Consider the following 25,474-nt stretch of genomic DNA (forward strand, 5'->3'; position numbering starts at 1 on the left):
TCTCTATTTAAATCTAATTATTACTGAAGGGCAACATAATATACAGACTTCATAATCTGCACTCTTTTGGTTGAATGCAGTATTTATTTCCACTTTGGTTTTATGTTGTTTAGTTTTTATCAAGTACATTTTTTGTTAATGGAGACTGAGAATCCATTTTGTTTTTGGTTGTTTTGTTTATTTTGTTTATCAGCTCCAGTGTTAAATATTCTTTTGAAAATAAAGTGTATCTATCTTTGGCAGGAAATCACATGCATTATTACGTCATTTCCATTAAATCAGTGTAAAAAGGTCTTCAGACAATATTATCGTTTATCGCAATAATTTTTTGAGACAATTAATTGCTCAGCAAAATTTGCTATCGTGACAGGCCTACTTGTTCCAGATTTGTGGTGCATAGAAGCTGAATGCTGCTTCTCCTTGTTTGGTTCTGGGGACTAAAACCAGAACCAGAAGACCTGAAGGGTCTGGAAGCTGATACAACAACAGCAGATCTTTAATGTATTGTGGTGCCAAGCCGTTCAGTGATTTATAAACTAACAATAGTATTTTAAAGTCTATTCTCTGAGCTCCAGGATCCAGTGTAGGGACTTTAAAACTGGTGTGATGTTCTCTATCTTCCTGGTTTTAGTGAGAACGCGAGCAGCACTGTTCTGGATCAGCTGCAGCTGTTTGATTGATTTGTTAGGCAAACCTCTGAAGACGCTGCTGCAGTAATCAATGTGACTAAAGATAAACGCATGGATGAGTTTCTCTAGATAAACACAATAATTAATTTCTATATTGGAGTGAAATTCATGGGAATTAGATGCACCGTGATTGCTCTTCACTAGCCAGTTATTTTTACATTTTAAAACTATTTCTAAAATTTGCATTTGGGATTAAGTTTGTTTAATCTAAATTGTGGAATTAAAGTAAGAGACATAAAGAGCAGCATTTGAATATTGTAAAGTGAAAAAAACAACTCACAAGCTGGGGCTCCCGGTTATCTGTCACATGAACTGAAGCGTGACAGAGCAGCAGGAGGCAGTTCTCCCCAGATGGTTCTGGGTCTGTATTGTATCGTCTTAAAATGTACGGCTGTATTTATAATAACAGCTAATTTAGATGCTAAGAGGCTAGATCACCATCCCCAGTGAGACTCTGTGGAAAAACATGACTACTGGCTGTGTCCATGTGTAAAACCTGTAGAGTTACAGTAATATGTTGATACGTTCACATCCCTCATTTGGCTGGAACTTTAAAATCTGTTCAAATCTGCCTCCAACTTATTTATTATGAATCTGAGAAATCAAGTTTCATTCTGTAGCCTAAGAGGGTTTCTGCACCCGAGTGAGTTCTCGTCAGACGACATTATTCTTTTGAACAACAGCATTAAAAGCTTGTTGATTTTTTTTTACCAAATGTATTGATCAGAAATGTTGCAGGACCTTGACTAAGTATTAATTTGTGAGAAAAATGAAGCCTATTTGGTTTTTCCTCTTGAACGAATGATGTTCTGAAACAAACGGAACCTTTGCTTCTAGTTTTTGTTCGGCAGATGAAAGTGTTGAAATGAGCCTTTATGTCCGACTCCTACAGACAAAAGTAACTTCCAAGGCTTTTGAATTATGTTTAATAAAAAATTTACTTCTGAAGCATGAATAAGTCACACCAATGATTAAAATTAGATTGCACCTTGTGCGCTCGTGTGTGGTTACTGTCGTAGTTGTTCAAATTTTTCTCTAGATAACTTCCGCCCTCTTTCAGTTTCCAGATGAAGCATTTTAAGCCACAAAATGAAGATGCAGACTATTTCATTGTTGTGTAAATGAGGGAGATTAAATCTCCCCGTTATCTCTTTTATACGGTGGCACTGGAGATAAAGAGCCACACTCTCCCCAACAACCAAAAGCTTAAAGTGGTTAAAAACAAAAAACTAAACAAGAAAAACTGCCTCTGATCACAGTCAAAGAAAAATGCAACAGAAGTGTTAAAAAAAAAGTTTGAAGACAATTAATTCTCTATGTATTTGGACGTATAGATGTTTAATATAAATGTCAACAATACAGAATGTTTCAAATGCTATTAAGGTTGAAAACAACAATTATTTTAGTAATTGATTGTTCTGACAATTGTATAAAATTTTTATACAATTAGAAAAAAAAGATTTTTTTTTATGCTATTGTATAAAAAAAAACTTATGTTTTTTTATACAATAGCAGAAATGCATTAAAAGATGCAAGTAAGCAAATAATTCAATACAGTTTGGTCTTTATTAGAGACTGTATGCTTCAGACAATTAATCGATTACTAAAGTAGTCGATTATTTCAACAATCGAGTCATCGCCATAAATCCAATTAATCGCTTTGGCCTTAAATAATAGGAAAAAACTATAAAACAGAAAATACCTTCCAAAATGTCGTTTTAAAATGTAATGACAACAAAAACAATTTCTGGAAAGGAATAATTCAGAATGCCCCTTTATTGTTTCCAACATAAAACAATTAAAGTTGCAGCAGTTTGAAGGATGCTAAGCCTCAGATATCGGTGTTGGAAGTGAAAACAGTGGATCGGTGCATCCCTACTAAAGACTTCCAGAGTTATTTCTCTGAAGCGGAAATGAGCGCTGCAAGATGACAGTGATCCGAGTTCTGGGCCTAGTCAAAGCCTGGATTTTCAATCTTGCTGGAGATGCTGTGGGGTGACTTTAAACGAGCCGTCCGTGCAAAAGAGCGCTCAAACATCTCACAGCTGGAAGTAAGGAGTGGTGTCAACTTTCCTCGGCCTGATGTCGGACGGTAGATGTCTCACTGAAGTTACGTTAGCCAAAGTAGCTAAGAGTAGCTAATACTTTTAACTTTTTCCTTGGCTACACAATGCATTTTAATATATTTTCTTTGATGACTTTAAAAAATATTACTTTTTGGTTTTTAAGTGAAATCAAACCTTAACCAGAGAGAGAGAAAAAAATAGATTTGGCATTAATATTTGAACATTAAGGAACTGAATGTTTAATAAGGGATCCTAATTTTTTCACTCTACTGTACTTCCTAAACACCAGCCATATTTTATAAAAGATTACTTTAGTTTTCAACCTATCAAATGGCGCTTCACAAGTTCACCCTTTATCAGAACAATGTGTATGTCCATACATAGGAAAGTATTTGGTGATTCTGAGTTAAATTCACAGACCCAATATGAACTATTTCACACTTTTCCACCCTTATTCTTTCTTTTCTTTTTTTACAACACAGTCTTCCAGAACAACGAGCTGGAGCTGGAAGACAATGTCATGCATCAATTAGCATGTTAATTAAGTCATCACTAGCATTTGCAGTCTGCTCTCCACCAGCTTATTTATATCCATTTGATTCTCTCCTGCTCTCTTTGCTCACATAAATATTTTAATGAGGCCCGATTCCTAAGAAAACAACAATTGTTGGTATATTTTTCAGTTTCTGTTGGGAGATGAAGGCTGAAAGAAAGCTGCTTGAAATGAAGTTGACAGATCAGTTGGATTGTACATTTGTTTTCAAAATGTGAGCAATCCAATGTCATTGACCACAAATTTCATCTGTTTCTGGTTGAAATTTGGAGTTCAGTATCCATCTACGTGATATTTTTTGTGGAACATAACTTATCAAAAATAATTCTTAGAAAGTTTGCTTATTGTAGTTTTTTTTTTCGTAGAGCATTCTGACATATAAAAAGAAAATGCAGCATGGGAAGCTGAAACACCTCAGGGCAATGCTACATGACGCTATTGGATAGCTTTTGCCAAACAACCAATCCTCGAGCGGCTTTCTTTTCCCTTGACGCTGATTGGCTGTTTCCCCAAAGACTGAATATGAGGAAGTCTATAGATGTTAAGCAGATATTATCTACTTCGGTCTACTAAGGTCTAAGGATCAGCCACTGTCCTCTTTGACCGTTGGCCCCGCCCACCAGGTCATGTCTGCACATTTGCAGTTAACAATAGTCACCCCATTGCTGCCAACTCAGTGACTTTCTCGCTTTGTTTAGCAACATTTTGCACAAAAATATTGGTATCGGCCAAAATCAGAATCGGCAGGTCAGGCTTTTTACTGATCGGCGATCGGCCAGAAAACTACAATCGGTGCTTATTAATAGATGTTCAATGTTGTCGTAAATACACCGGATTTAGCAGAATGCAAATTTCCAACCATTGTCCCATCCGACAGATGCAGGATACAAACGTTCATAAAGTTTCCTGCATGAAAATAAGAAGCACAGAAAAAAAGAAATTAAAACCATCGTTCGGATCTATAGAAATCGAGTTTGTAGCAAAGTTTCCGCTAAACACACAAATTCCACCATCGACATGACTGCAGCGCAGCTCAAATGTCCGAAAGCGAATTTCACCCCGCATTATGGCCTCATCATTCTTCGCTGCGTGGCTTTGACGGCCCGCCGCGACACGTCGCCGCTCTAAATAAAGCCACATTACCGCTCCCCCCCGCCCCCGCCCTGCGACAGTAGCGTGCTATTCTCCACAGATTCAATTACGGCGTGACGGGGACCACAGCAAGATGAGAATTATTACTTTGCCATTAGCGGACAAAAAAGAAATCTAATCCTTGCCATGGAATTGTGATGTTTTTCCTTTTTTTTTTTCTTTTCTTTTTTTATTTATTTACTCATCCGAGCGGAGTCAGACCCGGAGCCCACGCTCGGGCTGAAAAGCTGGAAGGTTTACCTTAGCAGCAGGAACAGGCTGGGTGACAGGAAGGTGTGGAGTACACATGCTTCTGATAAGACTGTGGGGTGGTGTGTTTGCCGAACTGACGGGTGCAGAGGCACAACATGCAAATTAGTTAGTGTAGAGTTTCACCTCTGCTTTCACAGGAAAGCATTTCAGCGTTAATGTTCGGTTTGTATTCTACTTTTTTCTCACATCGCTGTGAATGGAAAGGATTATATCTCACTGACGCGTCAGGATGTACGAGTCTCTTTAAATAGAATACTTTTATCACTCTTAAATTTATGTGAACAGTCAGTAATGATCAGAAATCCTTGATTTCACATATAATGAAACAAAAGACGCCAATTCACTGCAAAACTATATCCATTCTTCTGATTACAATAATTGCATGTAATTATAGAGCAAACATGAAACGTTAATCACCCTAACATGTTTCAGTTATTAAGTGGAGAAGACAAAAAACGGTGAAGTCTACCACTTAAAGGGAATGCTCAGGCTAGTTTCAGCTGAAAGTGCTGATAATATAAAATGGATTCTTTCCCTTTCTCTCTAGCTGCTCTTCCATTACAAATGTGCTCAAAACATTTTTCAATATTCCACTAATGTTGAAAGAACACAATTTGGCAATTGTGGTGTTTACATTAAGTAAGAAAATCACACTTTGATGAATTTGTTCATACAGTAAGACTTCTTACCTCGTCTTCTTCTTCTTCTTCTTCTTCGTGGTTTGCATCACCTGCAACATCCGATTGTTGTTCTTGTGACGTGAAATAAACCAATTATGATCCACACAGAGAAACCCCCTACCTCACCTTCGCAAAAACGTTTTATCGAAGAACGACACTCTTCAAAATTGCTGCATTTCCATTAATCAAACTTATCAAAATGTCCAATTGCGCAATTACATGGTCAACAGAAATGAAGCTTCTCTCTTTTGGTTTTCTTTTTCCTTACACACACATTTTCATCAAGAAACATATACAATATGTATGTAGGGGTGTGTGTGTGTGTGTGTATACTTTGTTCTTCCTTTTCTTTTTGTAAAAAGAACAAACGCTTGTATTAGGTAAAAGGCAAAACAGCACATATATTTTTCTTGACGAAAATGCACGTATAAGAACAGAATCAAATTTTCACATTTTAAAGAAGTCCTCTCTCACACACAGAGGTCAGAGTGTCTTTTGGGTCACCATAGCCACGGTTTACAAGAGGACAGAATATCCTGAAACAACGCACAGATAACAACGCTACTGTCCTGAAAAGTGTTTCTAAGTTGAGGTCTGGGGCCTGCTGGAAGAGGAGAAAATGACAGAATAAGACCACATATATTCATGTGCATTAGCATTTTTACAAAAAATTTTAAATATTTTATCATATCAGCCTCGTTGTTCTAAATAAGAAATTAGAGTGGATCAGAATTGTTCCACAGAGGGGAAATTCAGCAAAGTGACAGGCAATCAAAGCAAGTAGGTTAACGCAAAGATAGAATATTTAAAAACTGAAGAAATACTAAAATAAGGAAAGAATTTTCAACATAAATACTGTGCAGATATTAAAGTGAAGACTGGAGACTTTTTTTCCTCCCCTTGATGAGGGAATAACATTCTAAAATCCAAAAGCTACACAAATCCAAACAAAAAGTTGATTTTACATAACACTCCCCCTTTAAGCACAACATTCAGTTTTCTTGTCTTGTAACATCCTGACAGAATACAATGAATTTTGTGGTTGTAATGTGACAAGACATGGAACGATGAGCATGAACATTTCTGTGGGGCAGTGAATTCACATCACAATGCAACCAAATCCTGTAAAGCTTTAATCAAAGACTCCTGTGATTGCTGAATAGCATTGGCTTATTGGCTGAAAGCCTGTTGTTTGTTCAGCCATTTGCGGCACCAAAATCGACTGTCATCACAAGAGATTTTTTTCATCTTCCTCTGATTGACAAGTGCAAGCTGTGTAGCTTTCGAATAATTAAATGTTTTCATGTATAGGCTTTTTGAAGCGCTAATAAGCCACTGAGGTTGTTCGATTTAAATTTGAAATGAGTTTTTTTTTTTTTTTTTTCTAGTTCCAAGACATGAACATCAATAAGCAAAAGCATATGATGTCGCAGAAATGTGTTACTGTGTTGTTGTTTTTTTGAATTATTATTTTTATAAATGTTATCTTTTGGATGCTGGCTCTGCTTTATGTCTGTACGGAGATAAGACTTACATTTCCCACTCAAACAAAGAGCTTTTATCTTTAAAATGTGAAAATGCAGCTGACTTTATCGAGCTAAAATTGAGATGACGGAATCGCACTTCATGTCCTTTGTGGCCCCGAAACGCGCGGCGTAGCATAGATAAGGGAGACAAATGAGAGCAAAACAATAAACACAACTGGCCTGCTAAACGCTCGCCTCGGGAACACAAACAATTAAGCGTGAATGGAAAGTGCAACACAAGGATAAAGAGATGGAACAGCAAATAAATCAATGCATGAAGACCACAGTGGTACTAAACAGGACTTGGTCGTTGCAGGACGGTGGACTGCAGACACACACACACACAAAACAACCTATTTGACCTGCTTTTAAATGTCAAGAACATGACAAGTGTCTGTATGAGAACAAGTTTGCGTGAATATGCAGAAGGTTTTGATTCAGCCTTTTTGTTTTATGCAAAACTAGAGGAGCGAGTCGAGAGGAGCTGCTGGTTGGTTTGAATGAGGATGTGTTCACATCAACCAGTGATCTAAACACCTGCTCTACTGATGTTCTGTTGGAGATTTGGTGTGTGGGTCGCCTTTTCTTTTTAGCTGAACTGAAACACACCAAATTCTGCAGCACATCTACCTGTTGAGGTTCTCAAAGTCAAGCTGGCATAACTAACCATCTTCTCTCTTCCATGCCATTTTCTTTTTGTTAAAACTTTTCCTAACTTCCTTATCTAGTTGTAGTGTCGACAAATAGTAGCTGCGTCCCCTTTTCTTTTACTAATGTGTCTGTGTGTATATATATATACATATATACACACATTTACATTTAAGAGTTGGCATTTTATTTCTACAACTTGACAATGCTAAAACCAATGCTAGTCGTTGTCGGCAAGCAGTTTTTTTGCAATTCCAGTAACGTCTCCATGGAGCACTTTTTACAGTGCCAAATACTTAAACACACTACACAACAGCTATGTCAGAACTGACCTCCTCTAAAACATATTCACATTTTTATTTTTCAAAGAATGTAACAGTTATTATGTTGTTGAACCGCCACATTATTGCTGTTCTTCTGTATGTTCCCTCGTCACACCAGAGCGTCTTTTATCTTAGAAAAGTGAGGCTGTCTTGCACGTCTCGTCGTCTCATTATTCATATTTACTCAGCTGAATTGAGCATCAGTCAGGCTTAAAGTCTACAAGATGATGTATGCTTTGGCAGAGACCTTCATTAAGATGGATCTTAAACCGTGAAAGTTTAAATTCCCCTCTCGACTCATCTCAGCCAGCGATGAATCTGTGCAAACACGAAGGTTTTGCCCTCGTTTGCGAGAGCGTTATTACCGTAATGAGATGTTCCTGTGAGGCGACAAATGGCCAGAACGTTTTTTTTGCAAGCGCCACCTACACATCAAAAACATGTCGGAGAGCAGATAACCCGCGCTTGGAACCAGCAAGCAACACCCTGAAGCTTTAAAAGCTCGTGTCCAGTTATTCCTCCTCCTCTTTTTTGTTATTAATGTGTCCCTAAAAATTCAATTTAGGTTTCTCTTTTTTATGGGCACTCAATCAACTCTGCAATCAGGCCTTTTTCTTTGCCCAGTGGACCTCATTGTAAATCAAAGAAAAACACAGGTCAACGGATTGATTGCCGTTTGGGCTGCAACAACACATAAAAAAAATAAATAAATAGTGTAAACACAGCAGAGCCAGAAGGGTGGACATGGATGCTTTCCATGTGCGGTGTAGTGTTAAACATAGCTCTGTGTAAATGCTAACCCAAGGACCCATGGAGGTTGCAGAGAGGCGTGTTGCCCTAATGCTAACGGAGAACACTGTCAGGCAATTGGCTTGTTTACATTTCATCAGGGAATAATTCAGCAGGTCTACAATGCAAATGCCTTAGTTAAACAAAAGGGGACGATAACAGGGATTTTTCCATCAGCATTTTTAAATGACTCAAAGCTGCCGGCTTTCTGCAGACACTTTAAGGATGAGCTTATAGGATCGTGTGATCGACCCTTTGGCTCGTTTGTTGACCCCTGAGGTCCCCGCTGAAAATAGGAATGAGGCACATTACCACCATGAGGCACGGCAAGGTTTTTAAATTTTGAAAAGCTTTCAAATTTACCATCACGCTGTCTCTGGTACTTAAATCGAATTAGAGTTTCTTTGACTGTATGGAGCAGAGAACACTGTAACGTGTGGTTACTGGTGCTTTGCAAAAATCAAAAGTTGTTTGGTTTTTTTTGGTCTACTTTCTAGTACGCTTGAAATTAGACAAAACTAACTCGCAAGAAATGGAAGCTTGTTTTATGCTAATAATTCCTTGTAAAAAGATGTTTTTTTACATATCTGTTGAAACTGTCTCTGTGTTGTGACAGCATGGTATGATACAGATAATCTATAAAAAAAGAAATCAAGCTCCACCTCCTTCTCCCAGGGCTAATTGGAGGCAATCAATCAGAACCAGGAGGAGCGTCTTAGTGCTGTCAATCATAATCTTGTGTGGCCCTGTTCATCGCCTCCATGCTCTCTGCTACACTGCAGCTAGCATTGCTTGTGGTGATTGCTAAGGCTAGTTAGCATGTGCACCAATGACTGCAGATGAGCGATTGTTTCTCCACCATTAGCACATTCCGCAGCGAGTACATGAGGATGATTGACAGCACCCCCTGACTATGATTGGTTGTTTTTGGTCAGGAGGGGGATATTTTGTTTGACAGAGTGACTGTAACAGACAGCTGATGTTTAACACCAGAATGAATTTTAAAGTTTGATGGTAGTATAAGATTAGACATGTAAAAGGTCTGCTTTACTAAAGATCTCTATGTAAGAAAATCTATTTTGATACAAGAACATCATAAATACTGTACAAGATATGATGCGCAGTGTTTTATATAATTATTACCCAGCTGAAAGTGCGCAGGCTTCTCTAAATGTTACCCAGTCAGGTTTGTAAAGACCAGCTGCGGTAGCAACAGCAGACTGAGGATGTGGAACCCACAGAGAGCTGAAATGCCGCTGACCTTTAAAGTGCTGCCTATTACATGCTGTGCGATCCAGCTGCACCTTCAATTGTTCGGCCATGTCATGAAACGCAAAGATTCTTGACACCGGACATTTAAAGTGGAAGTGAATATTAATTAGGCCAACAGTATCCGAGAGGCTGCTGGATAACAAACAGCCATGACATTAAAGCTGCTGTCGGTTACCGGTCGCCATGACACCATGCCGTTGTTGTTCTGCACTTCAAAAACGACCCACTACAATCCTGACTGCCCCCCTCAATGTGTTCTAAACATTTCTCAGCACTATAAGGATGAGTCGGCTCTACCTCTGGGGTAGCGATGCACGTCCTGTCAAGTCAGGAGTCCTGAAGCAGACCACCAACAAAATTTAGCACCTTAAAATATAATTGTTTGTTTTGACAAATAAATGTACCATGCAAATATTTCTATCATTTCTAAGTCTTAAAGTGGCAGTATTATGTGTTTTCCTGGTGGCACATTGTGCCATTTTACAGCACAATCAAGTAACTGCTAACTTCAGTTATCAAAATGCTGTATATATCAAGTACAACTTAAAAGAAATTTTACTTTGTAAGTTAACACTTTGAAATTGGGCCTCTGTCTCTTTAAGAAGCTCCCGCTCGTTCTGAAGCTCCGCCTTCAGGAAGTCATCACAACGTCGTTCCTCTATTAACCCTTTAATCACGTTTCAGTTTCTTGAAAGAGCAGAAGTTTTTAAAGAGACGGAGGCTCAATTTCAAGGCGTTAACTGACAAATTAAAATTTCTTTTAACTCATATTTACTACATATAGCATTTTTATAACTGAAGGTAACACAGTTGATTGTGCTATAAACTGGAACTCCGTGCCCGGGAAATGCAATATGCTGCCTCTTAAAAGTAGTCCAGACTAAAATAAACTGTAATTCGTGGCACTCGATCATCTAAATTGCTGAATCCTGACATTTGAATTCAAAAGTTAATTTTACAAAACACTGCCCCTTTAAGATTTTGGGGAGGTTTTTTTTCTTTTTTTTTTAACATCTTAATCCATGTCCCAAAATTACTACTGAAGTCCACCAAAATCATGAATAAATTGGTGGTGTGGTATGTAAAGTTCACATACCTCTGTGACCTTCTGGACCTTAGTATGTGTTGTACACAAACCCTTTTTCTAACATCATTAGCCACTGTAGTGAACACTATTAAGACGGAAGTAGTAAGCGTAGCAGCGACTTGCTCTGACAAGATTTTTTTTCTGTTTTTTTACGGAAACTCCAACATAGAGAACAAGGATCAGATCAATTCTTTCCTTTCTGCAATGAGGATAGCCTGAAAAAGAACCATGTCAGCGTCTTTCTTCTGCTAATTTATCCCGCCTGCCTCTTCAGAGCTTCCAGACGACCGTTTTTCAACACCAGGACTGTCTGTGCAGGTGCTGACCATTAGTGGAGATGGTTCGCCATGTTCAAATACATGTCTGTGATGAATGGTGACCAACACGGCACAGTCTGCTGGCAGGCAAGCACTACTGAGCATCAGTGAATTGATGATCTGTCTTCTTCACAGACGGATCATCGCAAAGCGGAAAACAGGCTTTCAGAATGGCTATAAATAAAAATCTGAATGTAAACAAGTAAATTTAAGAGCCTTTCAAGATAAAAATCTAAATCAAATTAACAGAGTAATAATAAATAGTAATTTATGACATATATGGTGGGAAAAAAATCTAAAATCCACCAAAAATCTTAAATGATGCAATCAGAAAAAGAAAAAAACATTAAGAGAAAAAAATTACCCAAACTCGACCCTGAATAGACGAGCTTTCAGTTTGTCCTTGAACAAGTTCGGTACACAGAAAGTGTGGGACCAACTTTTGCTGCAGTTACAATCTTTGTTTGCTGATTTTCTTTCCAGTAATCGCAGCTTTTCCGCAAATCTGACCAAATCACATGAACATTTTCTGCATTCCCCTCTTTTCTGACCAATCACTGCAACTCCTCTGATATTGGTCAAAATTACCAGTTTTAGTTGGTCCCTTCTTAATTCAACATCCTGTTTCACGGTATCTGTTGAAAGCCAAACCGAATGAAAGCATGCGTGATGCTAAATGGTAACATTTAGCCTTCCTATCTCTTTTTTTTTATTTTGTCCAAAAACCATTTTGAGATGTGATGTAGAACTTTTATATCGGATATGTGCAAATCCCACATTTGTCTAAAATGGCTAAAATGTTTTGGGTTTTTGGCTCTGGCTAAAAAAACTTTGCAGTTTTCGTCCAAATTAGCCTTGTAAGCTGAGTAAAGCTGCTGCATGCAGCATTTAAGTTAATCATTTAGATTAACAAATAATATTTAGTCAACCTAATGTCAGTATAATATATTAAATTTGGTAACAAGAATATTAATATTGCTGTTACCCACTTTACATGAATAAACCCGGTTCTTTTTCAGTTTTGTTTCCATTGACCATATAATTGCGCGTTGACATTTCGAAAATAAATTTGCTTATGGGAAACATGGCAAAGTTGAAAAAAACTAATTTGTCAATAAAATGTTTTGGTGATGGGATGAGATGGTCTTCATCAAACTGATGGTCTGTATCAAAACTGGCTTATTTGGGCGTGCCGTGGTGGCGTAGGGGATAGCGCGACCCACGTTTGGAGGCCTCGAGTCCTTGACGCGGCCGTCGTGGGTTCGACTCCCGGACCCGACAATATTTGCCGCATGTCTTTCCCCGTCTCCTTCCCCGTTTCCTGTCAGCCTACTGTCATTTAAGGGACACAAGAGCCCACAAAAGACCCCCTGGAGGGGTAAAAAAAAAAAAACTGGCTTATTTCACAAAACTAAAATGGAAACATTTTTTGCATCACAAGAGTCACATGTCGGCCCTGTCGGAAACCATGAAGAAGACGACGACAGGAAGTAGTTGGCAGCGCCATGTCATTGACAAACATGGCGTTGCATGTTTTTCAATGACTTGTCGCATGAACAATCTTATTTAGGTGTGGTTTGAACTACGTGTCTTATTCAATGGAAATGCAGTTGCGAAATTGCGTTTATTCGACATAAGTGGAACATTGACAAAGTTCTGCACACAATTGTAATGGAAACGCAGCTACTGTTTCTTTCCGTTTAACTAAAGGAAATCTTTCCTGTCACTACAGAGCAAAGAGTCAGAATTGTCGTTTGGAAAAAGTTCCACTAAAACCAGTCGTTTTAGGTTGCAACGATCACAGGATGATGCTCTTCGTTAGTTTTCCTCAACACGGAGCTTTTTGTATGTATCTGAAAAGTTTAATTTGCACCTTTTTTTCTTTCTTTTTCCCCCACGTAAAGTGTGAAAAACTTGTGGCCGATGTTTAAATTGCTACCTTTCAGCAACAGCTTTCCTCTTGTGCTCCTCAGAAATAGCCACATCTCACTGTCACATCACACTAAGCTATTAGTGTTGTTGCTTTTTCTTTCTTTTTCTCCACTGACTCGATGTTTGCTACACCACAGCAGTCCCTTTCCGTCTCTTTGCGTTTCAGCTTCAACCCGCCTACTGAGCTGCTGCGCTGCACAATAGATTAATCATTTTATTAAAATTCAATTTGGTGTTTAGTCATGAGCGTGACCCGTGTCTCGCGGGAATATTCATTAACAGTAACTGACAACAAACTCAGCAGTCATGACAAGGAGACATAATGTGCGACTCCAAACAAGACACAGGCATCATCTGTGAGGGTGACGGCTGAACGAATGAGCAGTTAATACTTTAGCCAGGCAGGTGGGCTGCAGTTTAAAAGACACGTTAGCCGTTTGGGCCGTAAATACAATACAGTAAAAATTATTCATCAACAAAGAAAGATTAATAATCCAAGTTTGTACCTCAGAGTTGTGCATTGTTTTGTTTTTTATCTAAAATGAACACAGGAATGTTTTTTTAGCGCCAATCTGTTCGTCATCAGATGAGTATGAGGTGAGCCAGTGTAGATGCGAGTAAAAGAATACATTTCTGCAAGAAAAAAAAATCCCAGGAATTTTGAGATTAATCTTAGAAGTTTTCTACAAAAATATTGAAAATGTCTGTGCTTCTAAAGTTGAACATTTTCTAGAAATTTTTTTTTTTAGAGAAAATTACATACTTTGAACATTTTTGACTTTTGGAAAGTTTTGTTTTCTAGAAAATCTCTGAGATTAGTCTCTAAATTTCTGAGTTGTTTTTTTCTAGCAAGTTTTCAACTTTTCAAGCTCAGAGATTTCCATGTTTTTTGTTTCTAGAAAATTTCTGAAGATAATTTCAAAATGGCTTTTTTGTAAAAAAAAAAATTTTTTTAAATTAAAAATTGCTACTTTTTTTTTCTATCTGCCAAGTCCCTACTATGCTGTTGTAAATCAGTGTGAGTTTAAATTTAAAAGTCCCACAGTGGATCTTACACTCAAACTTCTGTGACCTAAACAAAAATAAAAATGGAAATTATAGAGTTCAGACCATTCCAATGAGCCCTTTATGTCTTTAACAGTTTCTTTAAATTCACCAGACAGTCCTGCAGTTGTCAAGGCGACGATGCTGTTTTTAATTATGACTTACTGCTAAGCAAAAACCTTCCTTTCTAAAGATTTTTGAAGGATTGAGCCACATTGTTATATCAACCTGTCTAGATTATTTTAAAATCCTTTGTGCTGGCTCAGATCAGTCATCCTTTCCCCATTTGCAGCTTGTAGAAAATGCTGCTGCTGGTCTGTTAACAGGAAGTAGTGAACAAGAAACAGTTGAAACCAGAAGTTTACATACACTCAATAAAAACACCTACATCATTTTTATCCACCGTCTGAAGTTAAATCAGGCCAAACTTCTCTTGTTTTAGGTCAGTCAGAATGACCAAAATTATTTCGATTTGTTAAAAGAAAATGTCAAAGCTCTTTTTTTTTGTCATCTTGTTAGAAACTTTTTTCTTATGTAATTTTGCACAAATATCAGCATAATGTAGAATGAAAATCAACCCATCCTGAACATGAAAAAAGTTCAATAAAATGGTGGTACTTTAAATGTGACAGCAAATTGTTCCTAGTTGATATTTATCAAATAATGGCTCAAGTCATTTTTTGACACAAGTTTGTTTTGTTTTTTTTTTCACTTTTTTCTGATTAAATCATCTTTTGGCATTAGAAAGTGGGTGATTTTTTTTTTTTTGAATTTTTTTTTTTTTTATTTATTTTTTTCCCAAAATCACTTTTTTTTTTCTTTTTTTTTTTTTGTTATTCAAATTTTTATTATGGAACAACACGGAGGACGTGTATCTCCTCCATTTACAAAAGGTGGTACAGACATATACTAGCATCCATTCAGTTTAACATATTGGTCCGTACAACATACCCCTTCCTGTGGTTATCCTACCACCGGTATTTAGTGTTCCTTTTTTTTTTTTTCCTTCTTCCGCCCCAGACCCTCTCAGAGGAACGGGGAGAAAAAAGAATTAACAAACTGGTACCACGTCATAAAAACTTTCCTGAACTGTAAAACAGTATACATCGAACAGAGTAGCTAAAGAACCGTGGGTGTCACCTCATTGTCATCGTTTTCAGATCTGGAGTCCATGAAAGTTTGCCATGGGGTCCAGGATCTTTCAAATCTGTCTTGCTCCAGTTTCAGTGCAAATGTCAGTTCCTCCATCTTGCGAATGTCTTGGATGATGTTTATCCAGTCTTGTAGTGTGGGTGTTTTATCAGTCATCCAATTTCGAGTGATTGCTTTCTTGCTGGCATTATATTGAACATGTATGTTTTATAGAATCCCTTTACACAGTTTGGTCGTCTGCCCAAGAACATCGTCTCAAAGCTCAGAACAAGATTGACCCCAATAACAAACTCTACACTTTGCTTAATTGTCTCCCAGTAGGAAAATAGTTTAGGACAGCTCCAAAAAATATGAAGTGGCCGGCTTGATTCGACCCACATAACCTCCAGCATGTTCTGTCTGCATTTCTGCCCCTCTGAGCTGGTGTTTTGAAGAAGCGTGTAGCAGTCTTCCAAGCAAATTCCTTGTAGGCTAGTGATGATGTACATTTCCAACAGTTATTCAAAATGTCTGACCAGTCCTCAATGTGAATTTGACTGTTCCTTTCCTTGTCCCATCTCTCCTTTATATATAGTGTATTCCCCCCTGCCAAGTTTTGTAGTTCATTATACATTTTAGACGTTAATTTATTAACGGGGGTTGATTGATACGATTTTAGAAAGATGTTCAATATGTCGACAAATGTTCCGTCTAGCTTATCTTTGTTTGTTTTTTCTAGATAATGCCGGATTTGTAGATAACGGAAAAAATCTCTGTTGTCAAGGCCATATTTTTGCTTGATATCTTGAAAGGTCCTCAGACAACCTTTTTGATATAAATCATTGTATTTTACCAAGCCCTTATCAATCCACTTTTTAAAAGTAATATCTGTTTTATTTGGGGTAAAATCTTGATCATATGCTATCCACCTGATTGGTAAACATGACTCTTTATTTTCTCTTACTAATTTTGACCAGGTCTTGAGTGCTGTTTCTGAACATGGATTGAGTTGTTTAAGGTCTTTTATTAAGTCTATATTTCCAATTGCTGCTTGCAAGGGGACACCAATGCTTTTGCATTCAATCTCCTTCCATTTTGCTGTGTATGAGGGGTCACACATTTCCACCAATGGGATTATTTGTGCTGCTTTGTAGTAGTTATTCATATTTGGGAGTGAGAGACCTCCTTTACTTTTATTTAACTGTAAAGTTTTAAATCTAGTCCTTGGCTGTTTCCCTTGCCAAATAAATCTTGAAATCAGTTTGTCAATTTCTTGGAACATAGATTTGGCTGGTTCTGCTGGTAGTGACTGAAAAAAGTATAGTAGCTTTGGCAGCATCATCATTTTGATAGCCTCTATTCTCTGCATGAGACCCAGATAGGGTAACAGGCTCCACCTGGATATGTCGTTTTTTATTTTAGTCATTAATGGGTCATAATTTACTGAGACAATATTCTTTGGGTCTTTAGGAATGGTCACTCCTAGGTATACTATTGAGTCCATGTCCCAATTTATTTTGAAGTTTTCCTTATCAATATTATTGGGTGAATATTTGAATGTCAAAACCTGAGTTTTGTGGGAGTTCAGTTTATAACCTGAAAATTTCCCATACTCTATCAAGGTTTTATGCAATTCTGGGAGGGATTCCCGAGGTTTTGCTAAGTAGATTAAAATATCGTCTGCGAAAAGCGCTAATTTTTGTTCAATATGATTTATCTTAATGCCATGTATTTTGGTGCTCTGTCTAATCCGTTGTGCTAAAGGTTCAATAAATATGGCAAATAATAATGGGGATATAGAGCATCCTTGTCTGCACCCTTGCTCGATTTTTATTTCTTCTGATAATCCCCCGTTGATCCGGATCCTACCCGTAGGTTTGTTGTACAATTCCTGAATTATCTTTATAAATTTATTGGAAAAGTTGAATTGGGACAAGACTCTGAATAAAAATGCCCAGTCTACAGTGTCGAATGCTTTTTGGGCGTCTAGACCCAGTATTATTGCTTGTTCGTCAGTCCTCTTAATATGATTAATCACGTTTAGGGTTCTTCTAATATTATCTCTGGTACGTCTCTTCTTTATGAATCCTGTCTGGTCTAAATTTATTATATCTGGAAGAACATGTTCTAGTCTTTTAGCTAATATGGCTGTAAAGATGTTATAGTCTTGATTAAGTAGACTAATTGGACGGTAATTCGAACAGTTTAGTTTGTCTTTACGTTCCTTTGGGATAACTGTAATCATTGTTTCCCTCCAGGAGGGAGGAATTTGCCCCCCATTTAAAACCCAATTAAATGTTCTCAAAAGAACAGGAGACAGCTCTTTTAAATAGATCTTATACCATTCAGCGCTGAATCCGTCTGGTCCTGGTGATTTGTTCAATTTTAAGTTATTTATTGCTTTTTCAATTTCTTGAAGAGTTATATTTTTGGTCAGGCTTTCATTTTGCTCATTTGTTACAGTGGGCAGTAACAATTTGTTCAGTAGTGTGTTAGCTTCATCCATTCCTTCTTGTTCTCTTAGGGCATACAATTTTTGGTAGTATTTTTCAAAGCATTTTCTTATTTCTGTACCGTCATATGAAACTTTATTAGTCATTTGTTCTCTAATTTTATATATGGTTCTTTCCTCTTGTTGTTTTCTTAGTCTGTATGCTAAAAATGTTGATGACTTGGGGCCAGACTCATAGTAACTTTGCCTTAGGAATAAAAGTTTCTTCTGTATGTTGGTCTGCAATTCATGATCAATTTCATCTCTGATTTGTTTTATTTTTTGTGTAATTTGTAGGTCTACTTTGTTTTTATTTTACCCCTCTAGTTTGGTCAAGACATGTTTTAAATTGTTTAATTTTTCTTGTCTAGTTTTTTTTTATAAGAGATGATTTTGCAATTATTTTTCCTCTCAGGACAGCTTTACATGCATCCCATAATATTGCAGGAGAGACTTCTCCATTGTCGTTGTCCTGCATATATGTCTGAATTTCATGCCTTAACTCCTCTTTAATTCTGCCCTTGAGTATGCTAGAATTAAGTCTCCATAAGAATGGGGTTTTTGTTTTGTTCACATTTACTTCTATATGAAGTGGGCAATGATCAGAGAGGTCCATCAGCCCAATATGACATTTTTCTACTCGTCCTACGTCCTTATTATACATGAAGAAGTAATCAATTCTTGAATACGTATGGTGAGCAGCAGAGTAGAATGTATAGTCCCTCTTTCTGGGATTGAATTCACGCCAAACGTCACTTATCCCCAGCTCTTTGATCATCTTCCTGATCTTCCTGTCTAAGCTGCTGTTAATTCTGGGTTATTTAGAGGTATCTTCAGAGGGGTTTAGTCTTATGTTAAAATCCCCACCGCAGACTACTAAGCCTTGTGATTTAGTTATCATCATGTCGAAAATATGTTTATAAAATAACCACTCCGAACCTGGCGGAGCATATACATTGATAAAAGTAATTTCTTGTCCCTCGAGTCTGCCCACTACTATGTTGTATCTGCCTTCCTTGTCTTTATATTCATGGATCATCTCAAATGTGATCCTCTGAGATATTAAGGTTGCCACTCCCCTTCTACGACCTGTTTTGTGTGATGAACTAAAAACCTGATTGAAGCCCATTCTTTTAAGTTTATTATGCTCTACCTCTGAGAGATGGGTTTCCTGGAGGAATAACACCTCTGCTTTTTCCTTTTTCATCTTTCCCAATATTTTCGCCCTTTTTATAGGATTAAGAACTCCTTTTACATTGTAGGTTACAATTCGCAGTGGAGATAATGAGGTCATTGGATTATATATCGTTGGAAATTCCAAGCAAGTGAAATAGGTGACAACCCTAGACTACTCAAACAAAGAACTGAGAACAAACAGAACATTTTAGCATTGTAAATTAAGTCTTTACATGGACACACGTGTCCATGTAAAGACTTCCTTTCTTCTGGTCTTGTTAATGACCTTAGTGATGTTATAGTTTGTGAGCGATTTTGAGGGAAAACCAGCGCAACTCCGTAGTTGCGAAGGGCCCCCTGGTGGCGTTACCTGTTTATGGCGTCCCATTTTCTAGGTGGTGTGGTCCCCGACTCCAAATAACGTCAAAGGAGATGAAGCATTATTAATCAAAACAAAACAGACGGGGATATGCTTGATCCATCCGCTCCTATGGTTGTGCTTGTCCTCTTCTAAACCCGTCCAGTTTCTTCTTATATTCCTCCCGCGCTCCATTTCGTGGATGATCCTTGTCATTCTTTCCCGACTTGGTCCACATCGTGCTCTTGATTTTGTCGACCCACGTGGCAGATGGCTGAATGACAGTGATTTGGTAACCTCGATTCACCATATCTTTTGTAGCTTCTGCCGCAGAGTTGTAGACACATGTGTTGTTCTCGTAGAAAACTCTCAACCTGGCCGGGAACGGGGTTTGGAATTTAATCTTCTTTTCTCTGAGGACCCGCTTCACTTCGAGGTACTCACGTCGCCGTTTTAACACGTCTGGAGCATAGTCGTGATCCGCTATGACTTTTTTCCCTCCCAGCATGAAGCCTTTCTTTTGCCAGGCTCGTTTTAATATTTCGTCTTTGACCTTGGATGTGGCAAACCTAACTATTATTGAACGTGGGGGGGCTTCAGGTGGAGCTCTGGGTCCCAGAGATCGGTGGGCTCTCTCAATATTCAAGTCGAGCAATGTCGGGATATCCAGTTTCTCTCTGAGTAGATTCTCTATGAAAGCTGATAAAGATGGTGAGCTTTCCTCAGAGCCCTCCGCAATGCCGTGGAGCCTCAAGTTTTCCCGTCTCGATCTCCCCTCGAGCTCCACCAGCTTAGCCTCGAGTTCGTCCTGCACTTTACTTAGCTTCAATGCTACGTCTTCGAGCTGCTGAACCCTGTTCTCCGCCTCCGAGATGCGCGTTTCTGCCTCGTCCAGTCTTTTGTTTACGTTTTTTATTTCCTCTTTAACCTCTCGGAAGCCCTCACTATTCTCTCGACGTGATTCTCTTAGTTCTTCGAGAATAGTTTGTAGGTTAGCTGTCTCGTTAGCTAAATCGTTAGCCGCTAGTGAAGCATCCAGGCCCGAGTGGTTAGCCATGTCGTCTTCGTTCGATTCTTCCTCTCTTAACATTAGATGTCGAGACTGCAAAGTGCTCTTTGATTTAAACTTGGGCATTTCGGCCCACTTCTAAGTTGCTTTATATCCCGCACTTGCGTCAAACCTGTGATTTTCAATAATATGTCGGGGAGCCACCTGATTATGCTGTCGCCATCTTGCTTGCTCACCCGGAAGTCTCCCAAAATCACTTTTGACAAAAAAATAGACTTAGGAAGGTGACAATATAATAAAGTTAAAAAAAAAAACGTTGGTTTTGTCAAAAAGAACATGTAATATTTGCGCCTCTGAATGACTTTTTATTTGTGTGACTTAAAAATGTCTCTGGATTGTTTTGGCGTTTTGCGGGTTAAAAACCTCTGTTTCCAGTGCATAAGCAATCCAATTTATTAGCTCCGAAGGGCCAGAACATCCATTTATTTTGTTTCAAGTCCATCTGCCGTGAATACTTTTCTCGAGCCGGGGCAGAGAAGCAGACGGCCGAGGTGATGTAGTTGAATATTGAATGAACCAATTTAAAATATCTACCTCCTTAGAGCAGTTGAAACACACGCACACACACCCCACACACACACACAAGTAACTGAATAAGCATCCACAGAGTCCACTTATCAACACAAGTGAGGGCGTCTCTTAGTGCCCTCAGAGACGGGAGTTATTCTTGCATCGACCCCTCTGGCAGGAAGCGGAAGGATGCGCGCGTTCTTCGACAGAGCTCTAAAAGCAGGAAGGCGAAGAAAAATTCTTGGTAATTTCCATCCGTCGGCTTCAAATGAATAACGTTTCAGTGGCCCTGAAAAGACAATAATGGAAAGATTTAACAAAGAAGGCTTGACACTGACTCGCAGTGAAGGTTTTTGAAAGAAAAATACAGATTTTATTTCTTTTTTTATTTCATGAACGGGCTGCACAGTGGCGCAGTTGGTAGCACTGTTGCCTTGCAGCAAGAAGGTCCTGGGTTCGATTCCCGGCCGGGGTCTTTCTGCATGGAGTTTGCATATTCTCCCTGTGCATGCGTGGGTTCTCTCCGGGTACTCTGGCTTCCTCCCACAGTCCAAAAACATGACTGTTAGGTTAATTGGTCTATCTAAATTCTCCCTAGGGGTGTGTGTTGTGTGTGAATGGTTGTTTGTCCTGTATGTCTCTGTGTTGCCCTGCGACAGACTGGCGACCTGTCCAGGGTGTACCCCGCCTCCCGCCTGGAACGTAGCTGGAGATAGGCACCAGCAACCCTCCTGACCCCATTAGGGACAAGGGTGAACAGAAAATGGATGGATGGATGGATGGATGGGAGAGATTTACAATTACACAACCGAAATTCCTTATTTTTCAATGTGTTCTTGTCAGCAGAGTTGACGCACCTTAAGTTCTCTGAAAAAGCTTAGTACATATGTGACCAACTCGAGGCCCCAGGGGCCAAATCTGGCCCGTCGCAGCTTTTTATGTGGCCCTTTAAACTCCTAATTACATCAATAAGTCCTTCCAGTTTTTCTCAAATCTGCAAAATTCACACAAAGTCAAGTCTCCACTCTCTTATTTTACTGCATTTATTTTTCAAAATTGCTCAAAAACATTGAGTTTAAGTGACAGTTGCCTCAGCCTTACTTGATGTCAAGTTATAATTAATAATGTGAGTAATAAAAAAAGCCACATTTAACATCATACATTAGTGCAAATATAAAAAATCCTTATAGACATTTCTAAATTTGCACCAGGAAATCTGCAAATCTGATTGCAAAAAAAGAAAAGCATTAAAACAATCACAAAATTCTGGAGGAACAGCTATTTATTGATATTTTAATATTTTAACAATTTAATTGGGTTTTATCAAAATATTCAGTCACAACCGGTCCTTCAAGAACATTCAGATTTTTGATATGGCCCAAAATGAAACTGACTTTGATGCCCCTGCCTTGGTGCCATCACTTCACTCTTTTATACAGGCAAAAACTACGCCTAGGCGTGGATGGTCAAAATGAAAAGCACTATATAAGTCCAGTTCATTTAACAGTTATCACTGCCATGTCCTTGCCATCATACTCCACCAAGCTGTTACTGATTCCAGATCTTTGGCTGCTCTTGCAAACTGTCCTTTTTGATGCGTTTGTGTGTTCATAAACAAAAGTAAAATCATCAAGAATGCCCAAAAATGCTGTTAAAATGTCCAAAATGAAGCTTTGTAATCTTGCTAAAACTTTGTGTTTATTCCCTTTTGTCCTTTCTAATTACATTTCTCCAAACTTCGATGTTCCATGTTCCCAGTCCTGCTGATTTTCATTTTGCTACCTCGTTGAGGTTTGCTGTAATAACTCTCCACTTGTGGCTTTATACCTCTTTTGACAGCACCAGGTCTGTTGCGCAGATACAACCATATCCTTTGAGCGCAAGAATATGTCACATTCCAGGAATGTGACATATTGAACTTGTCATCAACAATAAATAGCCTTGGCCAATGATTCCTCTCGCCAGCGATTGTTCTGACAGGCCCAGGCTGAAAATGTCAGGTTGTTATATAGCCGTCATCTCAGACTCTGTAATGAGGGAGATGATTCTGCTCAGGCCAGAGCTCCCAAATAGGTAACGCTAGTCACACAAGGGGGTCGGACTCGTGTTTCAGGCTTTGTGTGTCACTTCCTACTTGTGTGACCGAAGCCAGCTGCCATTGTCAAACTGTATTCCCGCCAATTACTGTCCCAGTTTGAGAGAAAATTGTTGGGACAATAATGGGATGCCTCGGCTGCTCTGCCAAGAGGTAATTGCCTGGCTCCATACGGACGCTGGATTGTACCAAGTCGTTTTTTGGGGTGGCGGAACAAGGTGATGGAGGACAATTTAAGCATTTTTCTCTTTTCTGTCTTCTTGTATTTTTTTAATGTAAAATCTGTGGCTCTGCTTATATTAAAAGTATCATACCAGTTTAACTTTTCTACATTTTGCTATGTGACAACCACGAGGTTTTAGGAGATTTTATGTGCTGGAACTACAAAAAGTAGTGCACAATTGTGAAGGGGAATAATACATGTATCATATCTTCTGTACATGGTTACAAACATTTGTTAAAAAGAGAAATGTTGTCCACTTATGTATTCAACCATCTACACCACAATACACTTCTGACACAGTCTGCAAACTACCAAAAAAAATGGCTGTCCGTCTTAACGGCACGCAGCAAATTTGGCAGAGTTAAATCAACACTGTGCTGAGTAAATTTAACACTCGAAGGGGTTCAAATGAAACCAATTTCTTGTTGAAATAACTTTGAAAGAGTTAAATTAATACCAATTCTGAAAAGGACAAACTAGACTCTGCACAGTTGCTGTGCTTCCTTTGACTATATAATTGCACAATTTGACATTTAGAAAATAAAATTGTTTAATGGAAACACATCAATTTTGAAAAATACAAACAAAAACAAACTCATTTTCCGATTTCTGACTGTGTATTAATCGGGTTATTTGGCAAAACTGCAGTGGAGACACTTTTTTTTGCATCACACAAGTCGCTTGATGAGCAACCGGATGTTGCTGCTGGCGCAAACCACAAAGAAGAAAATGACAGGAAGTGGTTGGAGGATGATGGCATGGGATGTTTTTTAGTGACTTACTGCATGAACAAACTTATTCACGTGTGATTTTTTTTTAAAATTACGTTTCTTATTTAACAGAGTCACCGCAATTACCAAATTTTGTTTTTTCAACATCAGTGGAATATTGACAAAGTTTGGCAAACATTTGTAATAGAAACATGCTGCTAATGTTGATTTAACTCTAGTTGTGCACTCTATAAAGCTAGTCTTTATAAGACTAAGCCCTTTGGAAGGCCATGTAGAAGAAGTTGCTGTGGTCATATAAGGCCAACATGGAACTTTTCTGAATAGAAAGTAATACAACTAAATGTAGTGTAGTCCAAGAAGAAAACCTATTGGAGGATTCTCATCTATTGGGTGTAAAAGTTGCAGGACAGGTATATGTTTTGAGTTCTCAAGAACTAAATCCTAACTGTGTCTCTAAAATGCTCTCAGATCAATTTGTCAGCAGCTGCATTTCCGTTGACTGTAAATCTGTGCAAATTGGGATTACGAAAATACATTTGTTTAATGGAAGTGCACCGATTTCAAAAAACCTTGAGGTTTTCCAGTCGAATGTTTTTGCGCCGGGATGAGCTGTATCAAAATGTGTGTATTTTGCAAAACTGCAATAAAAACACTTCTTTCGCATCACGTCAGTTTGCAGCTGCAGCAAAAGGTAGTTCTGCAAGGCGTTGGAAAAAAAGGGATGGAATGCAAATGCACAACTCTGTTTCCAGATTTTATGGGGTAAAAAAATTGCAAAAATCTCCTATTTTGTGTTGGCCTCTCACATCAAACTGCAAGCAAGATTAAAGACTGGGGTTATAATGTAAGAAAATGTTAAAAATAAAAAAATAAAAAGCCCAAAATAAAAACACAGCAATATACTTTTGCTGTGATTCATATCTCGCTAAGTAGTTTAAGCAAGTTGGAGGGAATCTTATTAAGTAAGACACAAACTCTTTTTCTGAGGCCTGCTTGTGTATTTATTTCCCATCTTTGATAGTTAAAGACTCTCTGAATTGTCCAGGGACACAGGAAGATGACAAACTCGATCCATAAATGGGGGGAATAAAGAGAGGAGATGTGAGAGAAACGGCTCTTGAATGAAGGATGTTTTTGTCTGTCCCTCCAGGATGAACCAGGCTCCTACCAGTGGATTCGAGGAGGATGTCGGAACACGCACCACTCACCATGTCATGTACCCAGAAAGCGCCATAGACTTGGACAACACCACCAGCCTGGTTCTGATCCCGTTCAAGACTCTGGACCTGCAGTGGGTCATCAGTGCTCTGACCACTGGCGCTATCACACAGTAAGAGCTGTGGGAAAAGCTGAAGCTCCA

The 25,474-nt window shown here is 38.5% G+C and overlaps 1 protein-coding gene across 1 annotated transcript in view; it reads left to right on the forward strand.

Annotated features, from left to right (window-relative positions):
* The window catches only part of LOC114155585 (CMP-N-acetylneuraminate-beta-galactosamide-alpha-2,3-sialyltransferase 1-like), a 105,647-nt gene that overhangs the window by 73,837 nt on the left and 6,336 nt on the right, over positions 1-25,474 (forward strand). The window contains exon 4 of the mRNA XM_028035551.1: positions 25,265-25,444. Coding sequence (XP_027891352.1) covers positions 25,265-25,444 — 180 coding nt within the window. The remainder of the gene's footprint in view (positions 1-25,264; positions 25,445-25,474) is intronic.

The sequence above is a fragment of the Xiphophorus couchianus genome, chromosome 13 (assembly GCF_001444195.1).
Source record: "Xiphophorus couchianus chromosome 13, X_couchianus-1.0, whole genome shotgun sequence".
In the NCBI taxonomy this organism is placed as follows: Eukaryota; Metazoa; Chordata; class Actinopteri; order Cyprinodontiformes; family Poeciliidae; genus Xiphophorus; species Xiphophorus couchianus.